The sequence below is a fragment of the Aquarana catesbeiana genome, linkage group LG03 (genome assembly GCF_042186555.1).
Source record: "Aquarana catesbeiana isolate 2022-GZ linkage group LG03, ASM4218655v1, whole genome shotgun sequence".
NCBI lineage: Eukaryota > Metazoa > Chordata > Amphibia > Anura > Ranidae > Aquarana > Aquarana catesbeiana.
This window is the reverse complement of record NC_133326.1, coordinates 272,538,873-272,564,577: the sequence shown is the minus strand read 5'-3', so window position 1 is coordinate 272,564,577 and position 25,705 is coordinate 272,538,873. Positions and strand designations below refer to the sequence as shown.

The window sequence follows — 25,705 nt, the reverse complement described above, 5'->3', positions numbered from 1 at the left end:
GCAAACAAGGAAACAAACAAAAGTAGTCTGTATGACTGATTTTAACAATACAGACAAGAAATAGGACATTGAAAGTTATGGTTCTAGTTGAAGACACTGAAGAAATGACTTTGCTACAATGCAAAGTAGTGAGTGTACAGCTTGTATAACAGTGTAAATTTGCTGTCCCGTCAAAATAACTTGACTCACAGCCATTAATGTCTAAACCGCTGGCAACAAAAGTGAGTACACCCCTAAGTGAAAATGTCCAAATTGGGGCCATTTTCCCTCCCCAGTGTCATGTGACTCATTAGTGTTACAAGGTTTAAGGTGTGAATAGGGAGCAGGTATCTTAAATTTGGTGTTATCGCTCTCTCTTTTACTGGTCACTGGAAGTTCAACATGGCACCTCGTGGCAAAGAACTCTCTGAGGATCTGAAAAAAAGAATTGTTGCTCTACATAAAGAATGGCCTAGGTTATAAGAAGACCCTGAAACTGAGCTGCAGCACCGTGGCCAAGACCATACAGCGGTTTAACAGGACAGGTTCCACTCAGAACAGGCCTCACCATGGTCGACCAAAGAAGTTGAGTGCACGTGCTCAGTGCCATTTCCAGAGGTTGTCTTTGGGAAATAGACGTATGAGTGCTGCCAGCATTCCTGCAGAAGGTGAAGGGGTGGGGGGGTCAGCTTGTCAGTGCTCAGACCATACGCCACACACTGCATCAAATTGGTCTGCCTGGCTGTTCCAGAAGGAAGCCTCTTCTAAAGATGATGCACAAGAAAGCCCACAAATAGTTTGTTGAAGACCAACAGACTAAGTACATGGATTACTTGAACCATGTCCTGTCGTCTGATGAGACCAAGATAAACTTATTTGGTTCAGATGGTGTCAAGCGTGTGTGGCGGCAACCAGGTGAGGAGTACAAAGACAAGTGTGTCTTGCCTACAGTCAAGCATGGTGGTGGGAGTGTCATGGTCTGGGGCTGCATGAGTGCTGCCGGCACTGGGGAGCTACAGTTCATTGAGGGAACCATGAATGCCAACATGTACTATGACATACTGAAGCAGAGCATGATTCCCTCCCTTTGGAGACTGGGCCGCAGGGCAGTATTCCAACATAACGACCTCAAACATGCCTCCAAGATGACTATTGACTTGATAAAGTGGTTTAGGGTAAAGTTGATGGACTAACCAAGCAAGTCTCCAGACCTAAACCCTATTGAGCATCTGTGGGGCATCCTCAAACGGAAGGCTTAGGAGTGCAAGGTCTCTAACCTCCACCAGCTCCGTGATGTCGTCATGGAGGAGTGGAATAGGACTCCAGTGGCAACCTGTGAAGCTCCGGTGAACTCCATGCCCAAGAGGGTTAAGGCAGTGCTGGAAAATAATGGTGGCCACACAAAATTATTGACACTTTGGGCCCAATTTGGACATTTAGGGGTGTACTCAATTTTGTTGCCAGGGATTTTAGACATTAATGGCTGTGTGTTGAGTTATTTTTAGGGGACAGCAAATTTACACTGTTATACAAGCTGTACACTCACTACTTTACATTGTAGCAAAGTGTCATTTCTTTAGTGTTGTCACATGAAAAGATATAATAAAATATTTACAGAAATGTGAGGGGGGTACTCAATTTTGTGAGATACTGTAAGCTTTATTATAGGCTTAACTGTAGCTGTAAATAAAAAAGTGCAGTTGACTACCGCTTTAATCACTCAATAGGTTGATGGCTAAGTACTTTTAGCTGTATTGTAATACAGTTAGTTTTGCATTGGGGAGTACTTTAAGAAGGTTCCCCAAACAGAGAGGTACTCCATCAAAACACCAGTGTCTGAGGCTGGTAAGCATTTTAGATCACTTTATGCTTTGGAGAGTTTACTGGCGATTTTTAGTTTTTGGTGTCGCCTCATTTTACTCAGAGAAACCTATTGTTTTTTTACTTTTGTGGTTATGGTTCAGTCAAAATTGATATAATGCTTTTCTGTGTTCTAGGTGTGGAGTTGGTTGACACAAAGCCTGCACAATGCGTGAATACAAGCTGGTTGTCCTTGGGTCAGGTGGTGTTGGAAAGTCTGCATTGGTAAGATTTTTATTTTCCTAAGGTATAGGCCTCGTTCACATGGGCTTAAGCGTACACTAGCATTTTCCACAGGATGCACAGATGTTTTGTCCATATGCATGTAGGCAGGCTCATTCTAGTCAGTTGGGATGCAGCAACTGCATGGACACAGCCATGTCGCAATTGACATGGATAGTATTTTCTGAACATGGATGCCCAGAACACCTGTGCATACTGTGTAGGCAAGCATGGGCCTTACACAGGTGTACACATAAGCATTCCTGTGTGAGCAAGGCCTTAAAAATTTATGGGACTTGTATGACCATGCTCTTTTATCTACAACCCCTGGCAAAAAGTATGGAATCATCACTCTTGAAAAATGTTAATTCAGTTGTTTAATTGTGTAGAAAAAGAAAACTATTCACAGACAGGCATCAAAACTATTTTCATTCAACATTCCAACCTTCTGGCTTTAGGAAACACTTAACATTTTTTTTAAAAAAGAAAGAACTCTGTAGTCATTTCCAACTGTTTTTACAGATCAAGCAGAGGAAAAAAAAAATATGGAATCACCCAATTCTGAGGAAAATATTATGGAATCGCCTTGTATTTTGCAGCTCTAAAACAAACATCTGCATCAGATTGCATCCTGAAAAATGATGTCATCACCAAACTTTCCAATTGATGGAATAAGGAAAGTGTTCAAAATCTCAATATAAACTTGTGCATTTATTGAAGGTTTAATGACTGTCATCTCCTCCCGTACCTTTACCTGACATGCAACCCCATGTCATCCAATGATTGTGGAAATTTGCATGTTTTCTTCAGGCAGTCATCTTCATACATATTATTGGAACGGCACCAAACAAAAGTTCCAGCATCATCACCCTGCCAAATGCAGATTCGTAATTCATCACTGAATATCATTTTTATCCAGTTAGTTATCCACAGTCCATGATTTCTTTTCTTTAGCCCACTGTAACCTTGTTTTTTACCGTTTTAGGTGTTAATGATGGTTTTCGTTTGGCTTTTCAGTATGTAAATCCCATTTTCTTTAGGCGATGTCTTACAGTTCGGTCAGACATTGACTTCCGTTTCTGACCATTTGTTCCTCAATTGTTTTGTGTTGCATTTTCTGTTTTCAAGGCATGTTGCTTTAAGTTTTTTTTGTATCTTGACGCTTTGATGTCTTCCTTGGTCTACCAGTATGCTTCCCTTTTAACAACCTTCTTATTTGATTTGTACTAACGAAAACCATTATGAACACCTAAACCAAAAAAAACAAGGTTACAGTGGACTAAAGAAAAGAAATCATGGACTGTTGATGACTGGTAAAAGTGATGTTCAGCAATGAATCACCAATCTGCATTGGGCAGGGTGATGATGCTGGAACTTTTGTTTGGTGCCATTTCAATGAAATGTATAAAGACGACTGCCTGAAGAAAACATACAAATTTCCACAATCATTGATGATATGAGGCTTCATGTCAGGTAAAGGTACGGGGGAGATGACAGTCATTAAATCTTCAATAAATGCAATAAACGCACAAGTTTTGTATTGAAGTTTTGGACACTTTTTTATTCCATCAATTGAAAGGATGTTTGATGACATATATTTTCAGCATGTAATCTGATGCAGATGTTTGTTTTAGAACTGCGAAGTGCATGGTGATTCCATAATTTTCCTCAGAATTGAGCGATTCCATATTTTTTTGTTCCTCTGCTTGATCTGCAAAAACAGTTGCAATTGACTACAATTTTCTTTTTTTTTAATTTTTTTTTTTGAGAGCCCTTTCACACCGAGCCGCCCATAGCATTGGGGGTAAAACACCGCTATTTTTAGCAGCGCTTTACCGCCGGATTAGCGGCGTATTTCGGGCGCTAGCAGGGCGCTTTTACCCCCACTAGCGGCCTAGAAAGGGTTAAAACTGCCCGCAGTAGCGCTGTTTTGCCGGCGGTATCCCAGCGCTGCCCCATTGATTTCAGTGGGGAACAGCGGTGGAGGAGCAGTAAACACACCGCTCCTTCACCGCTCCAAAGAAGCTGCTGACAGGACTTTTCCTGACGTCCTGCAAGTGCAGCACTCCGGTGTGAAAGCCCTCAGGCTTTCACACTGGAGACAATGCTGCAGCTGTTTGAGGGCGGATTGCAAGCGCTATTTTTAACGCTATAGCGCCTGCAAAACACCCTCGGTGTGAAAGGGATCTAAGTGTTTCTTAAAGCCAGAAGATTTTGAGTTTTTTTTTTTTTTTTTTTTTTTATATATACAAGTAAACAATTAAATGAACATTTTCCAAGAGTGGTGATTCCATATTTTTTGCCTGGGGTTTTATTTATTTTTTCACTTTGAGAGCACACAATAGAAAGAAATATTTATGAAGAATGGAATGCATGAGTCTAACACACTCATTCTGTGACTTAGGCAATCCTGTGCGAATCATTCTTGTCTATACATTTTCCAGTAATCGGAGACCTTTATCTGCTTCATATTTACCTCCCCAAAACTTAACTAAAGACCTGCTGAAAATGTCCTCTCTAAATGGCTAAGCATGCATGCTCATGCCTTGGATAAGAGGTGACATGCCAGACAGCATCAGTACTCTCAGAATGAAACTAACAGGGACACAGAGTAGGTTTTTATTCATGACTATCCTAGGTTATGCTTCACCTACAGGTAAATGGACACTGGCTAAAAACAGATTGGAAGTCCCCATTTATAAGCTCTTCTACTCAGGAAGAGTGTCTGCAGGTGATGGTCACTGATGTGCACATTAGAGCTGCATGATTAATCGTTAAATTGCGATCTCGTTTCACACAATCTTAATCCAGCATTTCCAGGATTTGTGTAACAAGTGCAGAGCAGTTCTGCTCACAGCTTTAAAAAAAAAAAAAAAAAGCAGCCAGCAATGTTTATCAACAACATTGCTTAGCGCTGAAAGAGAAAAAAAAATGTATCTTTCTGTTCATTTACAGATCAAAGGAATGAACTTCATTCTGTAAATGAGGTCACCACTTAGAGGAAGTAAACCCTGGTGGGTTTTTTTTACTTTCGAATTCCCTGCATCGCATACTAGCACATTCTGTAACACTTGCCCACAAACGAAGCCCGCGTCGTCCACGCTGCAGGTGTCCTCCATCCTAGCCTTTCCTCCTCTCGCCGTGGACTCCAGCTATGTGACTGGCCGGAGCCGCGTGACGTCGCGCATGCGCCCGGGAGCCGCCAGTCATGGCACACTCGCCTGAAGAAACGGCACAGGCAGTCGTTCCTTCAGAGCGTATGCGCCGATGACATCATCAGCGCAGTAAATATCTGCTATATGGCGCACGTTTAGGAGATATTTAAATACCTAAAGGTAAGGGAAGGATATCCCCTCCTTCTCCATATGTTAACGGCCGAGCGGCTCATTGGCCTCATCGGTTGTTATGTGCAATCACCCTAGTATAACCACTTCAAGCAAATGACGTACAGGTACGTGATTTTGCGGGGAGTGGTTAAAGGCTAATGCCCCATACACACGATCAGAAATTACGTCAGAAAAAACTTGGATGGTTTTTCCGACGGAATTCCGCTCAAGCTTGCCTTGCATACACACGGTCACACACAAGTTCTCTGAACTTTCGACCGCCAAGAACGCAGTGACTTACGACGAGCCGAGAAAGTGAAGTTCAATGCTTCTGAGCATGCATCGAATTGTTTCCGAGCATGCGTGATTTTTTTTTTGCGCGTCCGAATTGCATACAGATGAACGCATTTTCGGATAGGAACTTTTTCCGACCAAAAAATAGAGAACCTGCCCTCAATCTTTTGCTGGCTGGAATTCTGCCAGCAAAAGTCTGATGGAGCATACACACAGTCGGAATTACTGACCAAAAGCTCACATCCGACTTTTGCTGGCGGAATTTCTGATCGTGTGTACGGGGCATTAGCCTTTTTCACAGTTGTTACTTACAAGTAAAAAAACTAATTTTTGCTGGGAAATTTCTTTAAAAAAAATATATATATATAAGGGACCCTAGAGAATAAAATGGTAGTCAATACAATATTTTGTCACACTGTCGTTGCGCAGCAGTCTTTCAAACGCAATTTTTTTTTAGAAAAAAAATAAACACTAAAGTTAGCCCAATTTTTTTGTATAATGTTAAAGATGTTATGCCCAGAATCATGATCTTTATTCTAAGCAAACAAATCGTTATTCTCGTTTTATCCAGAATCGTACAACTCAGATTCTCAAATGAGCCTAGTAGGGACCAGGAGATTAGTTGTCAGCATTCATTCCTACAGTTGTGGCACCTTGATGTATGGTACCAGGGCCCCACTAGGATAGAAGTGGATGTTCAAGCGGGGATTACCTGTAATGCGACCATTTAGCAATGGGCTGTGCGTATACAGAACCCTGAGCAGTAATAATTGACCAAGGTGCTTCCAGGAGGTGCTATACAGGTCCTGGGCAGTGGACCCAGTGAAAGGGGGATAGAGTCCCTGAGGGTCCAAAGTGACATAGCCCATCGTGATGGGTAAAGATTGGATCCTCCTCCATTTGTGTCCTGGTGCTGCTATTATTGGTTTGCCAGATGACCGGCTTTGTACAGGACTGTAGATCTTTTTTCTTTTGTTTTGGCCGCTGCTGTGGCAGCAAGAGCGGACATGCATGTGTCTGCGTACGCAACCAAAAATCATGTCACGGGCAGAGCTGGCAACCATATTGGTAAATGCATGAAGCTGGTGGCATTTTCTTTGGGGAAGTTGGCCACTTGCTTAGTTTAAGGCTGTAGTCAGCAGAAACAGCAGTGCAGCTAAAGGGACATAGTGGTCTCTTAATTTTGCTGAGCACATGAGTACACCACTGGGGAAGGGCACTGTCAGTTGAGTGCTTTTTTTTTTTTTTGGGAGATCTATACACTGTTGCATGTGTGTCCTCTTAGCTGATTGGGGGCTGCCTGGTTGACAAAGGTCCCATTAGATTTTTAGCAAGCTTAATGTCTTCCAGAAAGCGGGGAGTTGGAAGGGCACATGTGCACCGCCATCAGGTTCTGAAGACTCTGGACATAGTCCTGCTAATTTAGTTTCTCCTGAAAGGTCAGGTGCTTCAGAACCGCTACATCTGCCTGGTATGGTAGGTTCTGCGATGGTATCCACTTCAGCTTATGTTGCAGAGGATTTGGCATCCACCTTGGCTAGTTTAGAGGCTAAACTTGCTGGCATGTTCGACTCCATAGGGCAAGGTAGTAAGAAGCGCAAACAATTTTTGCCGGTCCTCCTCCCAGTAATGAATGAAGGGTGAGTGGACATAGATGAGGGACATAGACTGAAGAGGCAGACCTTGAGAATGCTCAGATGGTGGGTTCCACATCTGACGAGTCTGAACCTGAGAAAATCCAGGGTCTGACTGTTTCTCGGGCTCAGAGGATGTTGACCAGAGATGGTTCAGGCTGATATTAAGTTACAGCCTTCTAGAATCTGTATCTGTTAAGTGTTCATCTTTGTGGTCATTACGGCCACCACAGAGTTCCTAGTCTTTCCCGTTGCATCCTCTCTTGATGTATGTAGAGTGGGATCACCCAGACAGGGTGTTTGTGCCTCCAAAGAGATTTGCTCAGCTTTATACAATGGAGAAAAAGTTTACAAAGAAATGGAGCATGCACTCTGTAGATGCCGCAGTTTATAAATAAAAAATTGACTTTCCTGGTTGATGGCGTTCAGGTCTTTAAAGACTCGGCTGATAAGATTGGAAACCTTGTTGAGCGCAACTTTTTTTTTTTGTGCTAGGTACGCTATGCAGCTATTGGTGTCTACCAGAGCCTTAAGGGCTGGGTTCGGCGGCTGCCTAATACGAACTCTGCAGATTTTGAAGGTAAAACCCCAGGCTCTCTCTTTTTCGGTGAATGCCATAAAGGATTACATTCAGCAAATTTCTCATTTTGGCCTTTTTGTCCATTCACATGTGCAGGCTTCTGTGGTTGAAAAACTGATCCGCAGAATTGCCTTGTAAAAAGTTGTTGGTAGATTTTACTTTTCATGGAGAATCTTGATTTGGGACGGATCTGGATAAATATATCCAAAAGACTTCTGAAGGTAAAGAGTAGTGCTACCGCTCAAGAAGAGTAAGCATCTGGCTCAATGGGCAACTGCTCCTTCAGCATCTACAGTAGATCGTGCTCTTCTAGATAGTCCTTTTAGCGCCCTCAGGCTGTGGACCCTAGATGGAAAGCTCAGGGCCAGTTTCATAGAGCTCAATGGTCCCAGTGTAGGGGCCCCTTCACTTGTTCGGATTGGTTGCACTTGCTGGAATTTGTGGATTTTTGGCAAGAGGCAGTTGTGGACAATTGGGTCTGCTGGACTGGAATTTCAAGAATTTCCTCCTCTGCGATTTATGAGGTAAATGTTTCCATGAATCTGCAAAAAAGGGCATTACTGTTTTAGGCTTTCGATCTTCTTCCACAAGGGGTGATCAGGTAAGTACCAGAAGCCGAAAGGTTCCTTGGGTTTTACTCAGACCTGTTCAAGTCCCAAAACCAAACAGCCATGTTTGGCCAGTTTTGGACCTCAAGAGCCTCAAGTTTCTCTGGGTTCAGATGTTTCGAATGGAGTCAGTGTGCTCAGTGGTAGCTTTGCTCCAGTCAGGAGACTTCCCAGCACAGCCAGGAGACTTCCCAGCATCCGTTGACATAAAGGATACAAATCCCCATATCTCAATCTTGCTCTCTCATCAGAGATTCTTGCGTTTTGCGTAAATGAGAATCAACATTCTACGTTTGTGGTGCTGCCATACGGCAAGAAAGGTAGATGGAGGAATCCTCCTCACTGTGCTATTGGATTCTGACCATAAGGCCTCCTCGGCTATAAGAATACATGGATCAGCACTGCAGCCGTTGAACGAATAAAAAGTTCCAACATTCCGCTTCAAGAGAAGTCGATCATTAGATAGATTTCTTTCGAGTGGGAGTGACCAAAGAGGGATCGAAATTCGGCTGGTCCCTGGTAAACCTGTTGAATTTTGATCCATTTATGACCACCTCAAATTCTTGACCTTACTGTTGTCCTTAATGATCATTTGTTAATACAGAAAGGTTTCTGAAAGTAAAACTGAAAGCGCCTAAATGTTAGGCCGCTGTTTAAAAAAGTGGGGGGAAAAAAAATACTATAAAATCTGTTTTCAGTTCTTGTAATTTTACTTATTAGATTTACATCCTGAGTCTCTCCTGATTCTGCCTTTATCCGCTTAGCGAAACGGCTCAAATTGAGCAGTTAAAGTAGGACAAAGTTAAAAACTACAGAAACCTTTTGTTTTGCAGTGTAGCAGTTTGTGGATAATGCTGTAAATCTGAAGCTGCTGGAAACAAAAAAATGGTTTTATTTGTTTATAGTCAGCTCTGTTCTTTCCTGTATCAGATGCCTCATGTCTGTTTGTTCTGGCACAGATTTCTGTTAGCTCTTGCACAGCGAGTTCGATGTTGATGGGAGAGGCTGCTGGAAAAGAAAGTTAAGCCTCAGTTGCTCTTACTTGCTCCTGGTGACTGTCAAGTTGCCTATATATGGCTAATAATGCTGCTGTGCCCGATCATATAGTCTGTTGCCTTCATTTTTTTTTCAGTTGGATTTTCCTGTTGTACCAGTCAAAATGAGAAAAAAAAACTCTGAACATATATTGATCAAGCTTGCTATTTGTTAACCATCACAGATATTTCTAAACATCTTATGGGCTGTCAGAAGTTCTTTAGCAGTCACCTTTGGATTAAGAGCCATGTCACACAATCCGTTGTAGCAGCTACAGAATCCACCTCCTTAGTGTTTTTGTTACTTGAAATAATCGAGTTAGTCAGTGGAAGGTCTGTTGCAGCAATTCCAGCAATGTGTAACTCAGTTGCTGAGCAACTGATATTTGTATGTGGGGTTTGGAGCTAGCAACAGAATTGTCTCAGTAGCTACTTCGTTTATTTCAAAAGCACCTGCTGCTGATAATGTTGTACTAGGGAATTGTAGCTGAATATAAATGGGAAGGGAAGGGGCACTTGTGTCCTTCCAGCTTTGGTAATACCAGCCTTTATTCCTGGTGTCTGACTTGGCATCCTTAGGAAGAACCTGGATAGTAAAGTTTCTCAACATTTTTTTTTTTTCTTTGATATTGGGATCAGTCTTGTATTACTGTAAGTCACTTAAAGTGGTATTAAAGGCTAAACCAAAAATGTAATATATTGCAGCTTACTAATCCTTTGATGAACGCACCGGTCAGCGCTCGCAGCCACTGGTGGGATGATGATCAGCTGCTGGTTTTCCCAGCATGCCCCTTCAACAGAAGCCAGACAGGCTGCAGTACACACTGGCCAAATGTTGGCCGGCTTATGCTGAACTGACTGATATTTAGCAAGTGTGTACCAGCCTTAAAAAAAATCGAAGGCAAACTCCAGCTAATACATTTAAGCAGTTACAGCAAAAGTTTTTATCTCTTTTGTGATAAAGATTTTACATAAAAGAAGCTGATCTTTGTATGGACCCCTGTCTGTGGTAAATGGTTTATCCCAACCCTCCAATTGCTACATCTGCAGGATAGCTTGTCCTTTAGAAAAACAAAACAAAGAGCGCCTAAAAAAGAAAATGAATGCAGGCCATCACTTTTACAAATTGGTAAGCTGCAGTATAATTGTTTGCTTTTGGGTTTAATACTGCTTTAAGTACCAGTGTGTAGGGCAGCAGAGTTAGTGGCCAGCACTGGATGACATTTACTGAAGCCCTGTGTTATCAAAAATGGGCGGCACAGTGGTATAGTGAGTAGCACTCTCGCCTAGCAGTAAAAAGGGTCGCTGGTTCAAATTCCAACCACGACGCTACCTGCCTAGAGTTTGCATGTTCTCCCTGTGTCCTCCGGTTTCCTCCCACACTCCAAAGACATGCTGGTAGGTTAATTGGCTTTGGTCTAAATTGGCCCTAGTCTATGAATGTGAATTAGGGATCTTAGCTTGTAAGCTCCTTGAGGGTAGGGACCGATGTGAATGTATTATTATTATTATTATACAGGCATTATATAGCGCCAACAGTTTGCGAAGCGCTTTACAAAATTAGGGCAGACAGTACACTTAAAATACAAATCAGTACAGGATGAATCAGAGGGCCCTGCTCGTTATAGCTTACAATCTAGAAGATTGTACAATGAATATGTAAAGCACTGCATAAATTGACGGCGCTATACAAGTACCTTTTTAAATAATAATCAGTTGCTTTTTTTCAGAAGGGATTGTTTTTATGTGTGTTTTTTTTATTTATTTTTTTTAATGCTATTGCAGCTCAGTGCTGCTGATCTCCTCTAGGTTCTTTCAGTCACATCCAGTCTATATGCACTCACTTCAGTATTGTCTGCACATCATTGTTCTGGATTGAATTCCTGATCGTGACAGCCTTGCCTGTACAATGTGTCAGCACAATAGCATGTAGTCTCTACAGGGGGCGCACGTTACCATGCAGAAGCACAGTTGGGAGATATACTGTCATCCCATGACAATAAGGGCCTAAACGTGGCTCAACTGGTATTACTTACATGAAAGCTGAAAATGTAAAAATATTGAACATTTGCCAATACATTAACACTTTAAAGATTTTGGCAATTGGGATTGGATTTGTTTTTAAGCATAAAGCGATTTGTATATGCAAATCCTGGTTGCTGAGTTTTAACGTTTACTGTAAGGCCTTATGCACAGAACTGTAATTAAAGTGGAAGTCAATGCAAAATCTAAAATCCCTGCATCTATAGACACCGGGGATCACTAACCACTCTAAATCTGTAAAGATAAGATGAGTGTGTATATATACCTTTTGTTGGAAGCTGATCTGACCTGATCTCCAGCGCCGGAAGCTCTGTCAACAACGGCTGTGAAATGACTGGGAAGTGAGGTCACCCATAGTTACTATATGGGGCTTCTGTTGCTCTTTGTCTCCTCTGCGCCCACCTACACAGAGAAGCAGCGGCTGACAGCTCAGCGTGGGATATGGTCAGAGCGGCTTCCAAAAAGGTACGTATACTTGTTTTTTTCTTTACAGGGATAGAGAGGTTAGTGTTAGATCCCTGGTGTCTATAGATGCAGGGATTTTAGTTTTTGCATGGACTTCCACTTTATTTATGGAGATAGCAATGCAGGATCTGTGGCCCTGGGGCCAGATGCGGCTCTTTGCTTGCATTTATCTGGTCTTTGAGGCATTATTCCTGTCATTGACCCTGACAATGGGGCATAAATCCTGTCGCTGACACCAAAGATAGAACCTATTTCCTTCAACTGGCACCAACAATGGGGCACTATTCCTTCCATTGACAACAATGATGGAGCATAATTCCTTCCACTGACACCAACTATTTCTCTTCCTAATACCCAAGATTGGGCATTGTTTACTCCCACTGGGCACAGTGTGGACCCCTTTCCCACTGAGGAATTTTTCAAGCGCTTTTGGCATTTAAAAAAGCTCTTGGGGGGGCGTGGCCTGGACCGGCATGGTGTGAGGAGCACAGCACGGGAGCTCCGCTCGAGGGAAAATCCGTAGCCTCAAAATCCTGCAATTCTCAGTAGCCTTTCTACCCCTACAAAGCTAGATATCCTTCTACTGACCTCCCGCTACCATGTCGCCGCCGAAAAAAACGGCAGAATCCATTGCTAAACTTGACAAATACCGACTGAAGGAGAAGGGGAACTCAAGTGAAAATGGCGCCGATGCATCTTCCTCCTCTGAGCCAACGACGGACGATACAGCCCGGGTTCTAGAGGCAATATCAGACTGCAAAAGCTCCCTGACCTGCAAGATAGAGGAAGTGAAGATTGATGTGTCCCTCATAAGGCAGGATCTACAAAAGCTCAGGGAACGTGTCACTGAAACGGAGACTCGGATTAGCAGAGTGGAGGATGAAATGCCGCCATTACAGCAGGCCACAGATCACATGCAGCAACAACTCCACTCCATCCTCTCCAAACAGGACGACATGGAGAACCGCTTGAGGAGATGTAACCTCCGTTTTGTGGGATTACCGGAGGGTGCGGAGGGCTCAGATCCCCCAGCATTTTTGGAAAACCTCCTCATTTCTACCTTTGGGCGAGCAGAATTCTCGATGTCATTTGTGGTAGAACGAGCGCATCGCTTAGCGGCAAAACCTCCACCGCAAGGTGCACCCCCCAGGACATTTATAGCAAAATTCCTGAACTTTAGAGACCGGGACGCTATCCTTCACCTCACAAGGCTAAAAGGCAATATCCCCTTCAGGAATTCCGAAATAAAAGTGTTCCCGGATTTTTCAGCGGAGGTGCAGAAAAAAAGAGCGCTCTTTACTGAAGCAAGGCGCCAACTCCGGATCCGTCACTACAGCTACGCCATGTTATTTCCCGCCAGGCTCCGCGTGGTGGGGGATGATCGCACCCACTTCTTCGATACCCCGGAGGCAGTATTCACATGGCTAGAAGACCGAGCTGCTCCTCGCCGCCCACCACCGGGAGAATAGTCACTCCTGCCGATCATCTTGTCACGGCTGTGATAAGATCATGGAGCTTTCTTTTCTAATGGATCATCCCGTCCGGCTTCAAGATCAGGTACTTCAACCCCCCTCACAATATCCTTCCATACACTGCACTGTACTTTCTATGGCTCGGGGTGATGGGAGAGGCTGGATTGCTTATATTCACTACACCGGAGACGGTATACATACAACCACACAGCCGATCCCCCCCCGGGGGGAGGGGGGGGGGGTTTTGAAAGATATTTTTTGTTGCTCACTGCCAAACGAATAGCACTCTTTGCTAATCTCATCAGCGCGGCCGTGCTGAAGGACACAGAACTTTCCTCTGCGAACCAAAAGAGAGATCATCACAACAGCTTCCAGCAGCAGGCCTGTGCCCATCTCTCAGGCTCTCCTCCCTTTCTTCCCCCATGCTTCCAGAATGGGCACACCGCCTTCACCTCTTTAGACCCTTAATCACCCTAAAGGCTAATACTGTGATTGTCGAATGTCTAGGGTACCCTCAAGCTATTCCCCACCTAAAAGTTAAATGACTGGGCATGCAGTGACTGTTTTATGTTTTTTTATCCTACCACCTTATTTGATAAGCCCGCTCCTGAAGATAGCTTTCATCACATTGTTGCTGGCTTTTCAGCGGATGTTCGTCCCACTAGTCGCGGGAGCCATATTGGACCCCGCTATTTCAATACAGGCTTATACTGTTAACGTTTCACAAGCTAAGATTCCCTGGTCTGTCTGAGAGCACGTTCCCCGTGTATACTTGCGCGGGGGATGTGGTGAGCCCAGCCAGATCGGTGCAATGGTTTATAGTAATGTTTTGTTTAGTTTTAAGTTCATCGTTCTTATTGATTTTATCACAACACATGGTACTTCACAGTGGTATATAGATCCGGCTAAAGTAGGTAGAGGTATACATGCTAGACCCGCTCGCGTGCTCTCGGATTGTTTGGTGGACACTTCCCAGCATTATTGGGTGAGTACGCCCAGTTGCTGGGACAGGTTGACACAAAATGAGAGCTATGCATATGCTTTGATCACAACGCTATGTCATCCCTAAAATGCTTAGCGTAGAATGTTCGGGGTCTTAGAGACAAATCCAAAAGGAATGCCATTATGACGTACCTTAAGGCACAACAGGCACAAGTGATGGTTTTGGTAGAAACACATTTAACTGGTCAATTAATGCTTTCGCTTAAAAAACCTTGGTTGGGATGGGTTTACCAGGCCCCATACTCAGCCTATTCCAGAGGGGTGGCGATATTGGTAGCCAAAACAACGCAGTTTGTTATGCTGACATTGAGATCTGACCCCCAGGGCAAATTTCTATTTATACACTGCAGATTAAATGGACTAGAAGTACTTTTGCTGGCAATATATATACCTCCCCCGTTTCAGTTTAATGTCATTAATGAGGGACTGGACTTTATGGCACAATTTCCCACAATCCCAGCTCTGTGGATGGGAGATTTTAATACGGTACTGGACAACCACCTAAACAGGACTTCCCTGACATCTCCGATTGACAATACACCCTCCCCCACACGTTTCGGGAAATTACTAAGTGAGATGGGCCTACTAGATGCTTGGAGATCCCACCACCCCTTGGTAAAAGCGTTTACATGCTTCTCTGCGACACACAACACCATGTCGAGAATCGACTTAATCCTTATATCCAACACACTGGCACCAAACCTTAAAAAAGCAGGGATGTCCCCCCGCATTCTCTCAGATCACACCCCCTGTTTTATAGAACTTGAAGTGGGCCCTCCCTCCTCCTCTTACACATGGAGGCTTAACCCCTTCTGGCTCTCAGTTGTCCCGGGCTAAATGATCTGGGGGAGGAATGGGAGTTCTTCTTCCGCACCAACATAGGCACAGCCCCTTTTGACCTAGTTTGGGACATGTTTAAAACCCACGCCCGCATGCTTTTATCACAAAAAATAGCCAGACACAAACGTACTAACAATGACAGCTGCAGACAGAGCCTTTTCAGAACACCCATCCACCGAAACGGCGAACCAGGTAAAACTACAAACGCGTATAGTGAATGGGCTTCACTTTGAAAGAGCAGAAAGAAAAATATTTTACATCAAACAAAAAGTATACGAGTGTGGGGAACGCGCGGGACGTTTATTGGCCTACTTGGCTCACATGGAACACAGGCCACCTACTGTTGTTGCCCTACGAGATCATGCGGGAACTCTGATACAAGATCCTGACAGGGTGGTTGATGTGTTCCGTGCCTTCTACGCTTCTCTATACTCGTCCAAGACTAACAAATCAAAACAAGAAATAGCAGACTTCCTATCCAATGTAACCTTCACACAATTAACAAGCTCCCAAATAGAGATACTGGAGGCGCCCATTTCTAAAGAGGATGTTGCGGAAGCCATGTCCCACCTAGCCTCCTCAAAAGCTGCTGGGTCCGACGGTCTCCCACTGGAGTTTTATGATACCTACAGCGAGATCTTAACCCCCAAACTTCACGCAATATTTACCTACATATTCGAATCGGGCTCCCTCCCTAAATCAATGAATGAGGCATTTATTGTACTTATACTAAAGCCGGGTAAAGACCCAACACTCCCAGAATCTTACCGCTCCATCTCTCTACTACAACTAGATATAAAAATATTGGCCAAGGTCCTGGCACTACGTATGAACAAGGTGATATTGAGTCTTATACACCCCGATCAAACCGGATTCATGCCGACAAAAAATACAGCGTTTAATTTACGTAGGCTATATATGAACTTACAGGCCAGACACGACCGAATGGGCACCAGAGTGGTAGTGTCCCTGGACACTGCTAAAGCGTTCGACTCTGTCGAATGGGACTACCTTTGGGAGTGTCTGGCCAGGTTCGGGTTCGGTCCTAAATTCATTCGATGGATCCAGCTTCTATACCAAGCTCCAAGTGCCAGGATCTTGATTAATGGTAAAACATCGCAGACATTCCCGCTAACTAGAGGTACTCGCCAGGGCTGCCCCCTCTCCCCTCTATTGTACGCCTTGGCGGTAGAACCCTTGGCGACATCACTGAGAGAACATCCAGGGGTTGGGGGTCTGCGCCGTGGTCCACTGATCGAGAAGATCAGTTTATATGCGGATGATATGCTTTTATACCTAGAGGATTCGGGTGAATCCTTGTTAACGGCCCTCGAAATTATCAAGCAATTTGGAACTTATTCAGGTCTAAGGATTAATTGGGAAAAGTCTCAGATACTCCCTGTGGATCTTGGAGCCCCAACAGAGACACAGACATCCTCACCACTGATGCGAGTTAGTGAAATTACATATCTAGGCATAAAATTTGCACGCACCCCAGAAGACTATATTAGATTAAACTTGGAACCGCTATTTCAAATTTTAAAAACTAAAACACAGCTATGGTCCAGACTGCCATTGGGAGTTATGGGTCGAGTAAACTTGACAAAAATGATACTGTTACCCAAATTTCTATATGTATTCTGGCACGCTCCTGTCTATATACCCCTGAGATTTTTTAAATCTATAGAAGTGATTTTAAACACATTTGTGTGGGGTAAAGCACGGCACAAGTTGTCCTGGCGGGTGCTAAAAAACCCCACTGATTTAGGGGGTTCAGCATTGCCAGACTACAACTTGTACTACTTGGCAGCACAGCTATCCCACTTCTTTCATATTGATAAAGGTGATAAGGAGCGGTTTATGATTTTAATAGGCTCTCGAACTACAAAAATACACATCCACCCCTTCCACCTTATTCTTAGAGAGAATAGAGAACGCAATGGGACATATGGTTATGGAGGCAAGGGACTGCTATATACCTACTGCAAGATATGGGAGATTGTTAGACGTAAACTTAAGATTCCCTCAACACACAGTCAGGCACCATTATGGAACAACCCAAGCCTGCCCAAACTATTACATTTACCTGATAATGAGTTGTGGATCTCTAGAGGGGTTGTTTTTTTAGCAGACATGTACACCGGGAACGTACTCAAATCATTTCAACAACTAAAAGACCAGTTTGGTTTCCCTAACTTTATGCACTTCCGATACCTCCAGCTTCGCCACGCTCTCCAGACCCAATTTCAAAACTCTCCACCTAACCTAGAACAATTGGATATTCTGGCTGTGATAAATAGTCCAGATCAACAAAAGCTAATATCCATATTCTACTCATGCTTAATACGCCCTGGTGCGGTAACAATCGCCTATAAGCTAAAGGAGCGCTGGGGGGGAGACGTGGGCGAGATGGAGGATGAGGAATGGGAAGAAGCTCTAGACGCCTGCAAAAAAGTCTCACATAAATTATCAGACTGTCTTACGCATTTGTTTATGCTACATCGCACCTACCTGACCCCCATACGATTGGCCAAATTTAAAATTAACCATAGCTCACTTTGCCCTAGATGCGCAAGTCCCCAGGGAACATTTTTTTCACCTCCTTTGGCTATGTCCAATGATACAAAACTACTGGGCCCAAATAGTCAAATTTATCCATGATAACATGGGCTCCCCTCTAACTCTATGCCCAAAGCAGTGTCTGCTGGGAGTATTCCCAGATCCTGAATTGGATAAATTCCATCATATTTTTCTTCAGGAAACATTGTTCATTGCCAGAGTGCTTATTGCAAAGAAATGGCTTAGGGCAATACCGCCCACTGTCAAAGAATGGGTTACATTGGTAAATGCTGTCCTGCCATATAAAAAAGAAATTTATGCTCATAGGGGTTGCCCCACAAAATATAATAAGATATGGGATACCTGGCTAAATGAAGCCTCCACATGCGATGAACTAGATGCAATACCATCTGCCTAAATAGAGAGAGAATACCAGCAATGCTAGCAAATTATGACAACCGAAATTATTGATGTGTAGCAAGTAAGCTTACATACATAAATATACCTGTTGTATATCCATCACTTTCCCTTTTTAAAAAATAGTAAAGCCTCGACCCAACTGTTATCCATGATGTGCTGATTATACATGTTATATGTACCACGAAATTAATGCACTGTACACCTGCATATTGTTTCAATAAAGAACGTAATTTGTAAAAAAAAAAAAAAAAAAAAAAAAAAAAAAAAAGCTCTTGAAAAGCTCACGAAAAATGCTTCCCATGAAAATCAACGAGTGCTCTTGCACTGGAGCGGAGCGCTGGCAGTGTGGTGAAAAAAATCTGGCATGCAGCATCTTTGGAGAGCTTTAAAAAAAAAAAAAATTCGTCAAACATACCCCTCTCCATTGAAATGAATAGGAAGCCCCCGAAAAGTGATTCAAAAGCTCCTTCAAAATAGTTTTGATTGAAGTTTTTGAGTCGCGTGTCCTTTTAACCACCTCCCACCCATGCTATAGCCGAAGGATCCTGATCCCAGCCCCTTACCACGTGTTCAGCTCTCAACCAATGACAGCTGATCACGTGATGTAAACAGAAGATCGTAATCGGCTTTTTTTTTTTTTTTTTCTCACGCTGACAGTGGGAGGAGAGAGAAAAAAAAAAGCTGATTACCGGCTTTGGTCAGAGGAACGTCGGTCCCATACACAGAGAGCCACTGCTGCTATGCAGTGCCACCTATCAGTGCCGCCTTATTAGCACACATCAATAAAGGAGAAAAATTACCTGTTTGCAAAATTTTATAACAAACTATGAAACTTTTTTTTTTTTTTTTTTCAAAATTTTTAGTCTTTTTTTTTTTTCTTTTTTTGAGCAAAAAACCCAGCCGTGATTAAATACCACCAAAAGAAAGCTCTATTTGTGTGAAAAAAAATGTAATTTGGTTAAAGTGTTGCATGACCACGCAATGGTCTGCCATTCAAAGAGTGACAGCGCTGAATGCTGAAAAGTGGCCTGGGCAGGAAGGGGGTTTAAGTGCCCAGTAAGCAAGTGGTTAAAAACGACCCAAAAGCGCTCAGCGTTTTATGGGCATTGTAGAAGCGCCTCGGTGTGAAAGGGGCCTAAAGTCTGAAGGACCGTAAACTGGCCCTTTCTTTAAAAAGTTTGGAGACTCCCGTCCTTTACGATCATAACAATACAGTCAATAACTTACACTTTAGGATCCAACGTTGCTGATGTAAAATTACAGTTGGAAATACATAAACACACTCGCTATCTGCTAACTTGTATGCAAAAACACAAACTAGATAACGATGAACAAATTGATCAGCAAGATCTTTTCAAAAACTGACCAAATTATATAAATTGGATCATATGTAAGAAACTAGAGCTGATGCAGACTAGGCAATGGAATTTTCAGAGTCTGCACCCCAGTTACCCCAAGAACAGGTCTAAAAAGCAAAGCACCAAGAAAAAGATTTTTTTTTTTCTTGTTGGGCTGTGCTATAAACAGAATATGCCTCCGTATTGCGTTTTTTCACTTAGGCATTTGTTATTGGTTAGCATAGACCCAGGGGTAGGCAACCCCTGGCACTGGTGCTGCAAGCGGCACTCGAAGCCTCTTTTTCCGGCACTCGACTCCCTCCCCATCAGCAGAGCAGCGCAAGAAAGTGTCCGTGAGACACTAATGCATTCCAGTTTCAGAATTCCCCACACCGTGCCCCCACACATTGTAAAAGATGCCAAACATTGGTTCTCTAACTTTGCTGCAGCTGCGCTTGTCAGCTTTTGTGATGGGGAAGAGATTGGGTGCAGTTCTGCTGGGGGTGGGGGGGGGCTGCGGCCCCTGTTTCCAGGAGGACTGTCATTGGCCGTTGCTAAAGCCAAACACAGTCCTGCTAGCCCTGTCCACCATCTGGGAGGAAGATGACTCACTTGGTTGCCACTACCAATCTCAGAAAGAAGGGATATTACTGTGATTGAGAAAACCCCAAATCGGGTGACCGCTTATGGAATTACTGTTGAGCTTCTGGGAACTTTGTTGAAATCATTCCTGAACCTTTGTGTCACTACTGAACCCTTGCACTCTGTGTCCCTTTAAGCCCCAGCCAGTATTCAGCGCAATGAAAATCACACCCATCTTTTGCTGCGGTGGGGGCCCAACTTATGATCCTGCACACAGGCCCACTGCTTTCAGAAAATGCCCCAGACCTGAGCTCATCATTACGCATCCATTCCAGAGGCTTGTAGGTGACATCACATACAAGCACGTGGTCTGGTTGCGAGAGTTGGATCAGCAGGATGAGTGTGCCAGGACAGGTAGATGTTTCATCTCACTTTCCTTTCACCACTCTGCATATCATAAATGAGAAGAGGGTACAGCGGTGGGGAAAATGAGCAGATGGGGTTCAGAGGTGGGACAGAAGAACAGGAGGTACAGCGGCGGGGCAGATGTGCAGGGAGGTACAGTGGTTGAAGAGATGAGAAGGGGCTTCAGCAGTGGGACAGAAGAGTAGGGGGAGGTACAGTGATGGGGCAGATGAGAAGGGGGTTACAGTGGTAGGACAGATGAGGGGGGGGTCAGATGTGAAAGGAGGTGTATTGGTGTGACAGATGAGCAGGGGGAAACAGATGTGGGGGCAGAAGAGCAGGGGATACAGAGGTGAGACAGATGTACAGGAGGTACATTGGTGGGGCAGATGAGAAGGCGGGTTACAGTGGTGGGGCAGATGAGAAGGCGGGTTACAGTGGTGGGGCAGATGAGAAGGCGGGTTACAGTGGTGGGGCAGATGAGAAGGCGGGTTACAGTGGTGGGGCAGATGAGAAGGCGGGTTACAGCGGTGGGGCAGATGAGAAGGCGGGTTAAAGTGGTGGGGCAGATGAGAAGGCGGGTTACGGTGGTGGGGCAGATGAGAAGGTGATTCAGTAGTGAGACAGACTAGCATGGGGATATGTCGGTGGATCAGATGTGCAAGGGGGTGCAGTGGTGGGGCAGAAGAGCAAGGGGGTGCAGTGGTGGGGCAGAAGAGCAAGGGGGTGCAGTGGTGGGGCAGAAGAGCAAGGGGGTGCAGTGGTGGGGCAGAAGAGCAAGGGGGTGCAGTGGTGGGGCAGAAGAGCAAGGGGGTGCAGTGGTGGGGCAGTTGTCCAGGAGATACAGTGGTGGGACAGATGAGCAGATAATTTCAGTGTTCGGACAGATGAGAAGATGGTTCAGTGGTGGAAGCAGATGTGCAGGGAGGTACTGCGGTGGAGCAGATGAGCGGGGGGGGAACAGAGGTGGGGCAGATGAGCAGGAGGTTACAGAGGTGGAGCAGATGTGCAGGGGGGGGGGAGACAGAGGTGGGGCAGATGTGCAGGGGGGGAGAGACAGAGGTGGGGCAGATGTGCAGGGGGGGAGACAGAGGTGGGGCAGATGTGCAGGGGGGGGGGAGACAGAGGTGGGGCAGATGAGCAGGAGGTTACAGAGGTGGGGCAGATGAGCAGGAGGTTACAGAGGTGGGGCAGATGTGCAGGGGGGAAGACAGAGGTGGGGCAGATGTGCAGGGGGGGAAGACAGAGGTGGGGCAGATGTGCAGAGGGGACAGAGGTGGGGCAGATGTGCAGGGGGGACAGAGGTGGGGCAGATGTGCAAGGGGGGGACAGAGGTGGGGCAGATGAGCAGGGGGGGCACAGGGGTTGGGCAGAGGTGGGGCAGATGTGCAGGGGGGGGCAGAGGTGGGGCAGATGTGCAGGGGGGGGGACAGTGCTCAGAGGTGTGAAGGTGCATGAATTGGGGCTAATCTGAAGTGTGGAGTTGCAGGAATTGGGGCTGATTCGAGACGCGAGTACAGGGTATTAATTTCTCACTACTCAAGTAGTTCACAACATTTGCTTATAAAAAATCCTTTTCATGATTGAGAGTGTGAAGTTGACATTTTTTGTTATAAAATCGGCATTCTCAATTTCTTTGAAAATATTTTTCGGCACAGTGTGCTCAAAAGGTTGCCTACCCCTGGCATAGACAATGTGTGTTGTATTACATAACTTAGTGTATATTATTCTCCCTTTGACTACGTTTTAGTTTTTATTTTAGATTTTCACTTTGACTACTTAGATCAATATTGTTATATTGGTTATTACGTCTGCTCTGCTAATGGGAATAGACAGATGTTGCGTTGCTTTTTCCAGAAACATTTAGATAAGCTTAGAACAGTATGTAACACCATTAGCAGTACAAAGGAGAGATCCTGTGTACTTTATCTGTTTGTACTAGTCTCCAAGGCTTCCTAGTGTGTGTTCAATGGAGGGGAATGTCAGGCCATTGGATGAGTGTGACTTGTAATGAGTAAAATTGCACACAATCTATTTTGCCTTGCCGCTAAAATCTGCTTCATGCGGAACTTGATAAGTGATTGAGAGCTGTGATGTACTTTAAAATGGTTTTGTCACACAAGACTGAAACCGTATTTTAGCAAACTTGTTGGCCAGTTTTTAACGTTTAAAACCTGATTAAAATCATACATCAAAAGCCATTACTTTTATTAGGACTAGTGTACATGAGCATAGAATTAAAGTGATCTTGTCGAAAAAAAAAAAAAAAAGCGGGAGGAACCACAGAGCTCAGTGGTGGAGGCAGGCATCTGACGCACCCAGAAATATGCTGGATGTAAGGATCCCCTGGGAGGCTTTACACAGCAAAGGAGAGCCAGGTTTCCACAAACAGGTGCTGGGACTACGACGTGACTTTTTTTATGCTGGCTTCATATGTATGCATTACGGTAATGCACGTTACTGCCTTGCAGTACCATTCATTTTGAAAGAATACTTTTATCCAGCATTTTGAGTGGCACCCCAAAGCACCTTTTACAACTCAAATGTGTTGCTCCGGTGTGTGTTGGCAACCAATTCAGTTATTTGGGCTAAATTATAGCAGTGCATGTTAATGCACTAATGCAACATAGTGTGGAGGGGGGCCCTGACAGGTGCATTTTTCTTTCAACCATGGGGTAATTTTTACAGCAATATAAGATCATTATGTGCTTTTTTCTTAACTTTTTGCAAATGACTGGCATCTCAAATGCATAAGATTGCGTCAGACACCCATGTTCCCCAGCTCTTGGCCAGATAGTCCTGTGTGTCTGTGTCTCCTAAAGGGTAGACATTGGAAGCACTTTGCCCAGAAGTCAGGGATGACAGGCCCCAGTTATAAAGTAAAACTATTTTAACGTAAATCTGTCCTAAAACACTTCTAAGATCGCAACAGAGCTAAAGCGTGGGCACCAAATCTGTAAATATCTGTTGCACGCAAGATCAATTTATATGAACAGGTTGCATTTCGAACTGCCCCCTACAAACCCTGACATGGCATTTTTCCTACATTGCAGAACTTCAGTGGACAGTCAGGCATATGACAGTTGGTATTGGATGGGGGTTTGCGCTGTGAGCCGCAAGGCTAAATAAAGCCTCGTACACAAAATACGATTGTTGCCAGGGGATTGTCTTTTGACAGACTGTCATTAAATCTTACCGTTGGTATGCTTCTTTTGACAATTGTCCATCTTTCGGCCAACAAATAATGGATGGCTAGTAAATTTTCGGCGGACAACGGTTGAACGTCAGATTTTTGTATGGTCAGTACACAAATCCGTCAAAAATGTGGAAAGTACAAACATGCATGCTCGGAATCAATGCTCACCAAACACGAAATTAGCAGAAGGGGCCCAAAGGGTTGCTCTCAAGGACCTGAAATTCCTCGTAGTACATCACTACGTTTTGTTTGTCGCATGACAATTGTGTACCGTTAGTATGCAAGACAAGATCCTGGCACACACCCTTTTGCAAAAAATCTAACTCTTGATTGGCCAACAATTGTATCCTGTGTCCGAGGCTTTAGTCTTAGTTTGAGTAAGTCAAGGCGCTGTATACATTTTTGACCTAGGGCCCTTGAGAGCACCACAGGGATTATTTGAAGATCAGGACAGGTGTTTGTAAGTACCAGTAGGTAGTGGTACTCCTAAAAATGCTATTTGCTCGGTGGTAATGCTGATCCACTGGCATCAGTGTATTCCAAGTTATTAATTGGAAATAAGTATGACCTCACTTACAGTGTGCTTGCTGCATGTCAGTGATCAAATAAAGTTTTAAAGCCGAAGACCGCAGAAAGAGATATTAGAGAGGCAAACTGAGGAGGGTTCGGAGAGCAAACACTGCTTGCATATTCCTCAGTAAGGATGGGTTCAGGCGTGTTCGCACACTCCACCTGCAGAGCCCGCCAGGAAGCCGGCGCTGCGCTAATCAAGGCAGTGAGACATTTCCCAAATCTCTGCAGACGCACATCGGGAAAATGTCTCATTGCCTGTGTTGAGTGCAGCGCCGTGCCGACTTCCTGGCGGGCTCTGCACGTGGAGTGTGCGAACACACCCGAGCCCATCCATATTTCTCAGTATAAGATGGGTACTGGGTGTGTCTCTTTTATGGTCACGTGCATAAGTTGTTGCTTTTGTTTCTCATAGTATGCTCAAAACAAGATCCCTTCAGTTTTGGTATATGGGCTTCTAGTAAAAGATATGTGTTTGATTTGTTAAAGGATTCATTTGTTCATCGTTCTTGCTCTCCACAATAATACTAGAATTCATCACCAACAAGTTTAAAGGCATCATGTTTCCTGTCTTGCTTCCTCATTGTCCATCTTTTACATCCTTAAACAGTGACAGAAAGCATCATAGCATGGGCCATTCTGATCTTAGTACTTATAGACACATGTAGCTGGATCCTTTTTTTTTTTTTTTTTTTTAAACCACTTTTTGTCCTTTAGGCTGTCTTAAAACATCCTGTAGTTCAAGTGGTTAAAACAAGCTCATGGCTAACAGCCATGAGCTTGAAATAAAAAAAAATTCAGCTAGCTTTTGGCTGTTGCGTAAAAGTGACCTGCTCTACAGCTGCCCGATCACTTAAACATTTATGGTATTGACAAGGGGAGATTGGTTTTTTTGATCAAACTTGAAATTTTAATCCAACACAGCTTTTTTTCCTCATGATCAGATACTAGTCTGTGTTTCCATTTCATAACTGGCTTCTTGATCAGGGTAGAGGTTCTTCAAAAAAAAAAGAGATGTTTAGGTACACCCATTTACCTGAGGGCATTCCATAATTTAATTTGCTCAACACAATTAAAGTATTTGCTGTAATCAGGAAAGCACAGGCTGACTTTCATTTTGAACGTTTTATTATCCACATTATTAGCAGGTGGCAAATCCTTAAGTGAGTTGAATTGCAAAGTTTAGTAAGAGTTTTCAAAAAATTATGAAACCAGTAACTGTCAGGTGGAAATGACCAATTCTAGTGCAAGTTTGTGAAAAAGACATTGTCATGGTG

At 44.0% G+C, this 25,705-nt stretch overlaps 1 protein-coding gene across 2 annotated transcripts in view; it reads left to right on the top strand.

Moving 5' to 3' along the window:
• The window catches only part of RAP1B (RAP1B, member of RAS oncogene family), a 113,387-nt gene that overhangs the window by 55,055 nt on the left and 32,627 nt on the right, over window positions 1–25,705 (top strand). For both annotated transcript variants that reach the window (XM_073620080.1, XM_073620081.1), the window contains exon 2: window positions 1,977–2,064. In XM_073620080.1, coding sequence (XP_073476181.1) covers window positions 2,008–2,064 — 57 coding nt within the window. In that variant the 5' untranslated portion in view covers window positions 1,977–2,007. The remainder of the gene's footprint in view (window positions 1–1,976; window positions 2,065–25,705) is intronic.